Here is a 12118-nt window from a genome sequence, read left to right on the forward strand (position 1 = left end):
AATTGAAGAGTTCAAAGACTGGCTGAGTTTTTAAAGAGAGGTATTATACCAATCAATTATCCTTAATTTGTGGCTCCAAGGGGAAGGAGTATGGTTGCACATTAAAGACATATTGTTCTTAATATTCTTGTATTCATAGCTTTTATATATAAGATACAATTAGAGTGATTTGGGGGGAAAAGGCAAAGCATAAACTGAAGAAACCATTGTTATCATCATCACCACCAATACCAGCAACACGGCCACCTAATTTGCTTTCTCGATTCATTTGCTTGATGACAAAACACTTAAAGACTGGTAAATGCAAATCAACAGAAAGGCTTTTCAATCCTTGTGGACCACAAGGATAACAAGTGCTTTGATTGTGACACAACGGTATTTAGCATCTACATGTGATTTATTCTGGTAAATGGGTTGAGACATAGTGCATGGATAACCCTCTAGAAGTGCAGACATTCATGGATCAAAATACCTATGTCATGACTAGACCCTCTATAAATGGTGCCTTGAGCACGTTAACAAAAGACTGAGATTCCATGTGTGCACATATGCATTTAGAGGCTGCACATTTATGCAAACCCAGATGGAAAATAGCACTTGTGTATGTTAATAAAAGCACAGCCCACTTCTCTTGAAGAGGCTGTGTGTAAAAGGCAGGGTTTACATTAATCAGCGCTTAACAATTCCACATATAACCTACTGAAATTCATTTGCATAACGATAATCCGCATATGGCGGAGTTTAAGTTATTTAAAATGGTGTTATATTTCAGTATTTAGTCTTGCTTCGCCACTGCTTGCGCGGCAGATCCTTACAGAGTGTAATTCAGCTAATGAGGTGGCTTTTTAACTGAGCAAACTGACAGGTCCCATATCTGCAGAGGCAGCTTGAAGCTGTGCCCAACCTCTCAGCTTCCCAAGAGGCTTTTCAAAATTCAATAAATAACATCTGTAGGCGATGTTGGGTGCAGACCTAGTCGAGTGCGTCATAACACTGAGCTGGCAGAACAAAGAAACCATGACGACTGCCAAGTTTCTATGGCAACCGCGGCGGAGGCTCGGAGAGTATAATAGCACATCAATCACTCTCCAAAAGAACTTCATTATCAGCAAGAAAAACCCTTTAGAATCTGTTTAGTGTGCAGCGTAGGTAACTCACCTCAAAGCCCTGCTCTCTAGCAAAAGTGGCAGCTTCCTGAAATAATAATAAAAAAGGAACAGTTAATTATAAAGTGCTAGATAATAAAGAAATAACACATTTCGAAGCTCATTCAGGCAGTTTCCTTTTATATAATTATCTCAATATGCCCACATGCAGTTGTTCAGTTACTTGCACTGAAAAGGATGCTTCCTCCCCTGACAAGATAGCAATGAAGTGTCAACACACTTCACAAATGAAGGAAGCAAAAAAAAGCATGTTTCCCTCCCCACTGGCAAAGTTACTTTGGACTAATGGCCTTTAACAGAAAAGGGCATGGCTAACCACAGGACTTATCATGATTAATCATTCCTACAACACATCCCAAAGGGCACAGGAGTGAGGCTGGAAATCCATGTCGGAGGCAGCGGAGGATTGCTGCTGTCACTGGTAAAACGAGAACCCCACACTTCTCTCCCTTGTATATTTGGGATCATTTATCCAGTGTCCTTTCATCCTCACTTTGCTTCTTTCATTGACGGCAGTAAAGGCGGGGGAATTAGCATGCAATGAAGACACAACTCAGGGTCTCTTTAATGTTGCAGGTAAGAAAAAATATGGATGCCATTTTCAGCAGCAGTCCAGTACAGAAAATAATGCGTCGTTACACTGTTAGTTGAACAAGAATTAGAACTCAATTTTTTCCCAAAGGCTTGTCATCAATCAACATGCTACGTTCAATAATAAATTTAATGCTCTGTTCACGAAATGGGAACAGGCATTTTGCATCAAACAACTGTAATTAATCTTAATCCAATAAAACATATTAATCTCTTAGTGGCAAGACCAGACCAATTCCTTAAAAAAAAAAAGCATCAGCTTCAGGAAAAAGCCTATTTTCCTCAAGACTCTAAATGCCATATTAATTTCTTACCTATACCAAACATTAATAGATGTAACTGTACTTTGTATTTTTAATTAGATATAGAGAAGAGAGAGAATGGTACCAAATCAATGCAATTTCCGAACTGGTGCTAATATTAAGAAATCACTGAAGATAATGTAGTTCATGTTTATAAAGATAAACATATACTTATAATATATGTACTATTTCAACACTTATTTCTGTATATGAAATTCTATTTCTAAAAAACCTTTTTATTAATATCCCCAATATCATAACTATATCCTCTATTATCGGTTTAAAACAGAAGATAATGTTTGGCAATTCTCATGACCACTTATGTTTATAATTATCATGCCATTTCACATTTTCATTTTGCAAAGGAGTCTTATGAATATAGAAATAATACTGTCTCCAAACAAAACATGAGCATATCGGTCAAAGGTGCAATCCGCAAAAAAGTTCTTGTGCTCAAGCTCTATAGGTATAAATGGGATAAAAAGAAAGAACTGCTCTCATTTATTTTAGTGAGGACTGCACAGTATTTTGTGGAAAATTGTGCTCCAAATCCTTTATAGAAGCATTTAATGCCCATACATGTCTAAGCACCACTGAAAAGGCATACTGAAGTGGGGACAAATGATTCCTGCAGCAGCAAGCTGAAGTTAATAAAACCTGATAAGCTGAAAAAGCACACATCCTTAGGCTGATTGCTGGAGAAGCAGAAGGATGATCAAGTTTGCTTAGGCTGAGGTTAACCGACAAAGTGAATCACAGTTTTAACAACTGGCAAGGTTAGCCACATTGACAATTTATTGACAAAAGATTTGCTCTCCCTACTGCAACTCTGTTGTCAGTGACATTTGCGAACTGCTGTCAGGACAAAGCACTAAGGTTGAAAGGTATCACGCAGTGTATTCTTAAAGCTGCATACAATTAACAAAGCCTAGGCGGATGGGGAGAGAGAAGGCGAGGGAGGGAGTGCCTGAAAGCCTCCTCTATAAAGTAATGCACTTACAATGAACTACAATAAAATCCAGAAAGCCTTAGGTGGGAATGGGACCCGGACAATGGAAAAGGAATCCCCGTCCCCTCAAAAGTAATGGGAGCCAGACGTTCACAGAAAGTAAGATCATAAACAAAATACCGCATATTTAAGCCAGATGACATTTTAAACTTCAACTTTTAGTTATTCAGTTGATACAGGAAGTTGGAAACCTATCCTGAGGGGGGACATATTTAAAAGCTGTGGTGTAAAAGGAACAGGCATCTATGTTAAAATTATTATTGAGCTCTGAAGTCTCCATACTTGCAAGGAGTGAAGTACTTTTCATTCTTTATAAAATAAATTTTGCTATCCTGTGGTGTTCCTTCAGAATATTTCAAATGTTACCCAGGACAAACCCAGGCGTCTTTGTACCCCAACCCCACTTTTAGTATATTATTATATATTGTATATATTAGCTTGCAGTATATTACCGCACTAATGGTAGGATCTTTTTTATGTCTATCATTTTTGTCCTGCAAAATATTGTGTTAACTCCTGCCTCCATTCAAGGGTTAGATTCAATGGTGCTGTTTGTTGCATTCCAGCCAGGATTCACTCCTCCTTTTTCAGCATCGGTGTTCAACGTGGTTGGACAACATGTTCACTGGGGATGACCACATTTGTTTCACATCTCTAATGGTTCCCAGTTCAGAAATAACACCTAATGTTTGATATTTGCAGGTTGCTTCTAATAATTATATTTGGCAGGCCTTAATGTGGAGAGTTCAAATATAAAGGAGGGCCCTCGACATTGATTCCCAATAAAAGCAAGATAATGAAGCAAGCAGTTGCCCATCTGTGCAAAACTGCCACCTACCCAGCACCCATACTGGGCTTCACAGATTTAATAAAGAGGACAGGTTAAAAATCTAACCATTCATGGGCAACAACATATGGCAACTGGTAGGATAAGGACAGACAGCTAGGGCTCTCCCTAGTGCAGGTGATAATAAGGATGATAATCTCTATATTAAAGGTCTTCCGTTTTGTATCTGACATCAGGAATCACAAAGGAGATGGGATTAAGGAAATAAACAATCTTCACAGAAGCTTTACAGCTCCCAGGAGAATGCAGCATTTTCATTCATGCATGACATATGCGACAAGAGCAAAGCAAAAAGCAAAAAAACAAAACAAAACACACACACACACACAAAGCAAAACATGCGAAAGAAATCCCAACATCAGAACACAATTATTGGGTAGCTGGATTTTAAAAGTGACCAGTCCTTTTAGCTTTGATACATTTTCTCTATCACACATTTTTCTCGCATGAGACACAAGAATGGAAATTTTTACTCATGGCTTCCATCCCAGTGCTTTTGCAAGCTGAATGTCATCAGAAGACAGACACCTTATTGCCTTTTCCTAAGGATCTTATTATTTCTCCATCTTTGTCCAATAATCCTTAAAGTGCATAACCCAACAATGAAAATGCAATTAGATAGCAATAATGAATATTAAAATGCACTGGAAAACACACCCAAACAGAGCAGGGGAATTCACATTGTGTGAAAAGGGTTTATAGACAGATCTGTTGAATTATGTCCTGTCACTTAATTCATCACACCTCTTTTCAGTACTACACCAGCCATTTATATAGGAAACAGGAGATGAACTAAAGAGACAGCAATAAAAAGGCAATTTGTAGTATGTTTCCCTCTGATTGGCTTAACTTTCACACTGTTTTCTAGTTCTCTTTCATGGGGGACAATTGCCTTTCTTTCTTTTTCTTTTGTTGTTCCATCTTAAATACCCTGAGACATAGCTCAGATTTTACTGCAGCTGGCTCCCCAGTATTTAGTAAATGGAACTATCTATAGTACCAAAGAAACTAAATGAGTTGATTGAGGTTTGTTAAAACGTAGTATGGTCCTTTTACAGCCAGATGAAAATTGTTTAAGGTCACAGTTATAAGCATTGGAACCCCAGTGGCGAAGTGTGTTAAAGCGCTGAGCTGCTGAACTTGCAGACTGAAAGGTCCCAGGTTCAAATCCCGGGAGCAGAGTGAGTGCCTGCTGTTGCTCCAGCTTCTGCCAACCTAGCAGTTCGAAAACATGCCAATGTGAGTAGATCAATAGGTACCGCTCCGGCGGGAAGGTAACGGCGCTCCATGCAGTCATGCCGGCCACATGACCTTGGAGGTGTCTACAGACAACACCGGCTCTTTGGCTTAGAAATGGAGATGAGCACCAACCCCCAGAGTCAGACATGACTGGACTTAACGTCAGGGGAAAGCTTTACCTTTACTATAAGCATTATTAAAACCAATGGGACTGGCTGCAGAGTTGACAGCAGTGATCTGTCAGTCAAAATGAATATTTAGCAGAATTCAAGTATTGGTAGAACTGTTCTAGCAACCTGAAGGTGTGTATACAGACACATTGACACACATCTATACCTAAGGAAGTTTTTAAAAGTTTCTGGATCTCAAAAGAACTCTGACAATTATTCTTTCTGAAATCTGTCCCAACAACTTCATTTAAAACTGGATGTCCTATGTTCATTTCGATATGGTCCATTTTTATAACTATTGCTTCAATCAGCAATATTCCTTATTCTTTGTTTTATATTGAAGAATAAGGATAAACAACTTTTCTGTACTTCACAATCACAAGCCCTTAGGATTAAGATGTCATGATGTTAGGCTTTCTTTAGCAACTAGTTGGTTGATCTGTCAAGAGAACACTGGCCTAAGTAGACTTTGCATCTGATGTAATGTGGCTCTTATTCTGGTCTCATGAGGGGCTCATGCCAGAGAAAGGCCATCAATTTTGTCCCTTGGTCTGCTTTCCTCATTAATTGTCTTGAGAATAAAGAATTAGCTGCAGTAAAACATCTTTTAACTTACCTAGTTCAATTCCCTCCAGCTTCTTAAACTGAGCATATTTATTGGAATGACCAAACAGCGAGTGAGCTAGAATGGGTGAGATCTAAAATAACTAGAGGAGGAAGAATTTTGCATATTATCTACCAGACCCCAATAGAAGTCCAAAGGAAAGGACAGGCTGAAGAAAATGTAATTTTGTTATGGTTATACATATCAGCAATACCCATGGCTTTCATATTTCCTCGAGTAGAAGGGGCATTCGATGATGTAATTTTAAAAGGTGTTAAAATATTGCTGATGGCCAGGTATATCAGCTACTGCTGCCTTTGACCCCAAATAAATAATCATCTTAAGTAACCTCCATTTCTTACTCTTACAAATAAATTACTTATGGATATGTTTTTTATCATGCATTAGATAGGTGGGAGACAAAATTAGGGGCAGAGGCTGGCATAAGAAGAATACGTTGGGGAATAAGTGTGTTATGTTTCATCCTAAGTGTGGCTACTGAGCCTAGAGAAATCTTGATCAGTGTTAAAGAATCTTAGTTGGAAGAGAAGTGAAAATGTAAGTTTATTAAATCACTGCCCAAACTTTGGTGTAACCAGATCTATTCTAAACGCTAATGGCAAGCTTTGGCTATCACTGATCAGGAGGTCTGGCATGCAGATAAATGGGTTTCAACTTTGTAAAAGCTGATTCATGGATCAGCCGTTTAGTCACATACTCTAACAATACCATAGCCTCTGAAACTGCTTAATGAAGATGAGCATAATTTTATCAATTAAAAGCCTTACAACATGGTAGAATCTTCCTGTCTTCTTAGATGCTGGCGTGACTGCATAAACTCTGTGAAAGGATCCATAGTAATCTTAAAAAATAGGGGGGACAGACCTCCATTGTAACTCTCCTCCATTCAATTCCTGTGGATTCATGACAGCTGGTTGACACAGTGTTTCTAGCCCTTCTGCACAGTCTAGGGGTCAGTTTTAATATGCTCCCTTATATTCATTTCCTGAAGGCCTATTTCCATTCCAATCTGTCAAAAGCCCCATGTCTGATGACAGGAGAACTAAGATTTTCTTAATGTGACAATGGTGGAGAACATTAAGATAATGAATTAGGAAAGTAATCTAACAACAGGGAATTAATCCAACCTGATCCTCTTTAATATAGACTGTGCTAAACATTTTTACTAGGTTGGCCATCAAGAATCATAGGAGTCTTTGTTTTGGGGGGCTTAGTTCTAGAAATGCAATTTGAGATCTTCTAGAGCTGAAAGATATTGTTTCTACTTTAGATGTCACTGTACAAGACAACAACTCTAGCAATAAGCATTTCTTTGAATTTTAAAAATAATTTTTTTTAAAAAAATCTATCTATCCCAATTGATGCACTTAGTTTTTAAGTTTGGAGTGGACCCAGATAAATTCATCCATGTATATTTTCCTGCTTAAGAAATAGGCATGTTGAGAGCTCAGCTCTTTTAAACAAATGTGGTTCTGGTTGATAGGTTATCAGAGCAATACTGCTTTGAGTAAAAGATTCCTTGCTTATCTTTTTTGTTTCCCAGGAGATATTTCCCTGCCTAATATGAATAAAGTTAATAAGACTGAGATAATTTCTTTCTAAGACTGTTAACAATTTTGGCACTTCCCCAAATACTTTTGTTCCATGTAAAGCAAACTCATAATAAGTCAGTCACTGCTGAGGCCTTCAAGTTTGGCTTGTTTTTGGACTAAGAAACACATTTACACACATACATTTGTGATTTCCATGACTATCTATGGCTCTTTGGGTGCAAGAAATGTCGGAGCAATTTTTCTCTTCCTTCATATGCATATTATTAGTTTTCACAGATTTACTGATGTCGAGACCGAAAATCACTGCCATTATTGATCTCAAACCAAGGCATAAGACAGCTTAGATGGGACATTATGCCAGAATAACTGTGCAATTTTCCTCAACCAATTTGGTGGTGTAGTATTGACTTCAGGTAATGTCACCAAGTAATAATAATAATAATAATAATAATAATAATAATAATAATAATAATAATAATAGTTTTATTTCTTGCCTGCCTCTCCTCATGGCTTGAGTACAACTAAAGAGACATTTCAGAGGAGTAAGCAGTGCCTCTCCATCAGACCGAGGCTAGCAATCTCACCAGTCTCAGTCTGACTAACAAGTGGCAGCTTCCCAACTAAGCCCTTATTCATGAGGCCAACAAAACTGAAGGGGTGGTTTTGAAGGCATTGTAAGGGGTGGATTTGAAGTTTGCCAGCCTCATCCTAATAGAGAGGCACAGGCGGGTTTACATGCATGATTCTAATGTGCCATTGAATGCAATGAGTAATTCATTTTTGACTATTTAATTTAGCCAAAAAGGTGTTATTTTTGAGTAAATATGGTATTTTGGACCTGATTTTAACCAATAGAAATGAATTAGTCAGTGGGGTGGATATAGTGTCCTTTCAGCCACACGCACATACTGGACATCAAGAATACTATTTACAAATTCAAAAATTCCAGTGAGGTAAAAAGTGGAAGATACTTAAAGAATTTGGAGTGGATGTACCAAGAATGTTAATATGACCTGAGATTTCACAAGGATCCCATAGGCTATTGATTCCAACTCACCACTCAATGCCAGAAATCCAGCTAGAGTACCCCCAGCAGATAGCTAACCTCTTTTTCATGATGTCTAGAGCAAGAGACCCCACTACTTTTCCAGGAAATTGGCTTCTTTGTTGAACAGCCTTTATTGTTGCGAGGAATAACATTAGAACATTCCAATTATGGATCAATCTATTCCTATTTCAAATTTAATCAGTTTGCTATTAAAATATCACAACTTTCTCAAAAGTGTTGCTAAAATCCAGATAACTTAAATTTATAGCTTTCCCATCATCTATGAAACCAGTGCCCTGATTTTTTTAAAAAGATAGAAGATTAATTTGGAAGGATTTGTTCTTGACAAAGTCAAGCTGGCATCTACTAATCAATTACAATCCCTGCAATTTATCTTAGTATTGGAGCTAGTTTGATTCGCCTGTGGTTTCCTGGATCTTCTTTTTGTTCCTATTGAACAGAGAGACATTTCCCCTCTTTCAGTCCTCATTTATTCTCCAAGATAGCTAAAAAAGCATGGCAATTGGTTATTAGAGTATATCAGCAAGTTCCTTCTGTATGCTGATGTTTATTTTTGAGAAGAATGACCCATATCTCTTCTTGGTTTGGTTGGCGCCAACTGCAATGTTGTTTTATTTATTTCTTCATTTAATAAATAGAAAAAAAAGGGGGGGGTCAACAAGAAGGAACAGAAATGAATAGCCAGTACTTCTTGGGGGGCATCAGAAAACCTAAAATTGAGCATGAGGTCAGATTTCTCTTAAGAGATCAAAAATATTGAAAAGTAGGATGCGGATGTAAAAGGAAGAACAAGGAAATGGTAGGGCCATTGTGAAGAGAAGATGGTAAAATACTAATGGGAACAGAGAGGAGGTTCTCCTTTGTTCCCAAAATGAAAACTGTTCTTATTGGCATCGTACTCAAAATAGGTCAAGAGATGATGAAGGAATATCTTGGCCAATGTTACTGTTAAGTGCTGAGACCCTATGAATGAGAGAAAACCAAGTTCCCCAAATCATCAACAGATTTGCTCAGGTCTTGCAAATTCAGGACCCCAAATCCAAGCCTTTGTTATTTTCTGCTAGTAGAGTGGTTTTATCTGCCTATTTTTAGTTGCTGATGTGCTTTCTTCCAATTTTCATGCCTCCTTCAAGTCTAACCTTGTTTTACACACAGGTTCAGCATACACATTAAACAGATAGGTGATAAAATGCACCCTTGCCTGACTCAAACCATGGCAAACCATTTTCAGTATGGTAGACAGTGGGAACTCCCTGCTGCAAAGATAGCTCAACCCAGCATCTGCGTATAACTGCATTAAGAGAGCCTAATGTCGACTGTTCCAATAGGCCAGAGTCAAAAGATTTAAAAATTCAACATTTAGTATGTCATGTCTTAGGTTAGATAATTGTTTTTAATTTGCTATCTCATTCACAATTCCATTCTCACTGAAAGTCCTAACATAAAGTTTCTTTTCAGAATCTAATTTCCAAAAAGAAATAACTCCAAGCCAAAAACAAGTCTTATGGTCTGTAACAGCTGCAACAGTCATATACCCCTGATCCATTTCAAGCTCTATGATGAATAAAAAGTGTTACATAGACATATACTGTACTTTATATCCCTGAACTGTTAAAAACTACAACATCTGAATTTCCTCTCTAGTCCATTATCTCTCACATGTTTCTGGCATACAGTTCACTATGGCCCTCAAGCCTTTCTTATAACAGGCCTGTTTTAAAAATCAAGGCAGCATAGAAAGAAAAGGAAATGTTGCTTTTATATAAAATGCCACACTTCAAAAAGTACTGAAATGGAAACTGGCGAAGGATTAGGAGAAAAAAGTACAGCAGACTGAAAACAAATCTGCACAATAAGAAAGAACCATTAACTCTAATCTAAGAAACCTTTAATAAGCAAAGAAGGTTTGAAATAATGTAGGAGACTGCGAAAAAACGTAAGCCTTTAGGAAAGAGTAATAAAATGAGGACTAAAAATGGTAGTGGCTTGATTTCATGATACAGGCAAATTATATTACCTTTCTCTTTGAGGTTTTTCTTTGTTTCACTCTTTGATTAGTATAACAGTTTGTGACTTGTTGCAACGAATTTCTCCTCATCTTTTGTAATCCATGGATCAATCAGGTCAACTTTCAAACTTAAAACATGGACTCATATATTGCATGTACACATTAAACTGATTCCAAACCAACAGTATTTCCTTGCAAGTAAATGAACAAACAAAAATAAAATGCCAGTATAGGTGATTTGAACCAACCATTTAAGAAGAAAATAGAAAATTTATGTAATGCTCCCTTGATTGGCATTAAATTTTTTGCATATGACTTCAATGAAATAGATGTTTGACTGAAGCAACCTTCAATCTTTAAATTTTGTTTTGCTCCAACTTTGATAGGATATTAACTTGATTGTAAACATCAAAACCAACTCATAACTGTGTATTCTAAACAAGAAATTACTGAATTGTGAATGCTTGATCAGGAGGTACCTAATGGAGTTGACAGATCTATCCCAAAGCCTCAACATGGGCCTTGATTTAGTCCAATTAGACATAATACATGAAGTTTGGTGATCCTGTGATTAAGCATAGTACAAGACACAATGAACACATACACCATAGATTAAAACACACCTTTGGAAGAGGTAATGTGAAATCATGGTCTATGTTATCTATGACATTATTGACCCCAATTGGAAGCTGCTGTGATTTTATTGATTGTTATTTTAATGTAAATTTTATTTTTGTGTAATAATGTGTTTTTGTATTGTTATGTATTGTATGTCTGTATCTTTGCTGTAAACTGCCCTAAGTCCCTTCTGGGAGATAGGGAGGTATATAAATAATAATAATAATAAATATTATTATTATTATTAAATAAAACTCAATGCTTATAGAGTAAATTCAAAATAATTCCAAAAGAATATGAACTTTCAGTTTTTAAAATATAAAAAATAGTCTTCAGAACAATACCCATTGATTTTCCCCAAAAAATTATTCCCCTTTGAAGATATTGATATGTATGTATGTGTGTGTATGTGTGAAACATATATGTGTGTTAGCCCCAGCTTCTGCCAACCTAGCAGTTTGAAAACATGCAAATGTGAGTAGATCACCGCTCTGGCGGGAAGGCAATGGTGCTTGATGCAGTCATGCCGGCCACATGACCTTGGAGGTGTCTACGGACAACGCTTCGTGCTTAGAAATTGAGATGAGCACCAATCCCCAGAGTCGGACACAACTAGTCTTAATGTCAGGGGGAAATCTTTACCTTATATGTATATGTATAGGAGATGGCTTTTGATTGCAACTCATCCAAGAATAACCCCTAGGTTTCTGAAAATTATATTGCATATATAGCATCTCCCAATTTTTCAGCAGATATTTAAATGCACTGTTTGAAACTCCCTAAAAATTAAGTCATGGAGCCAAGCTTCAATCTACCAGTTGAACTGACAGGAACCTGCTCCTCTAGGCAGGGCTAGAGACATAGCCAAACCCTAGGGATAGTTCTGATTAATCTTGTTGTCCCATTTTTTCAGCTGCTTTT

At 37.3% G+C, this 12118-nt stretch overlaps 1 protein-coding gene across 5 annotated transcripts in view; it reads right to left on the bottom strand.

The window, feature by feature from the left end:
- The window catches only part of adk (adenosine kinase), a 193751-nt gene that overhangs the window by 30011 nt on the left and 151622 nt on the right, over window positions 1–12118 (bottom strand). For all 5 annotated transcript variants that reach the window (XM_062977450.1, XM_008114276.3, XM_062977449.1 and 2 more), the window contains one exon: window positions 1159–1194. In XM_062977450.1, coding sequence (XP_062833520.1) covers window positions 1159–1194 — 36 coding nt within the window. The remainder of the gene's footprint in view (window positions 1–1158; window positions 1195–12118) is intronic.

The sequence above is a fragment of the Anolis carolinensis genome, chromosome 3, assembly GCF_035594765.1.
Source record: "Anolis carolinensis isolate JA03-04 chromosome 3, rAnoCar3.1.pri, whole genome shotgun sequence".
In the NCBI taxonomy this organism is placed as follows: domain Eukaryota; kingdom Metazoa; phylum Chordata; class Lepidosauria; order Squamata; family Dactyloidae; genus Anolis; species Anolis carolinensis.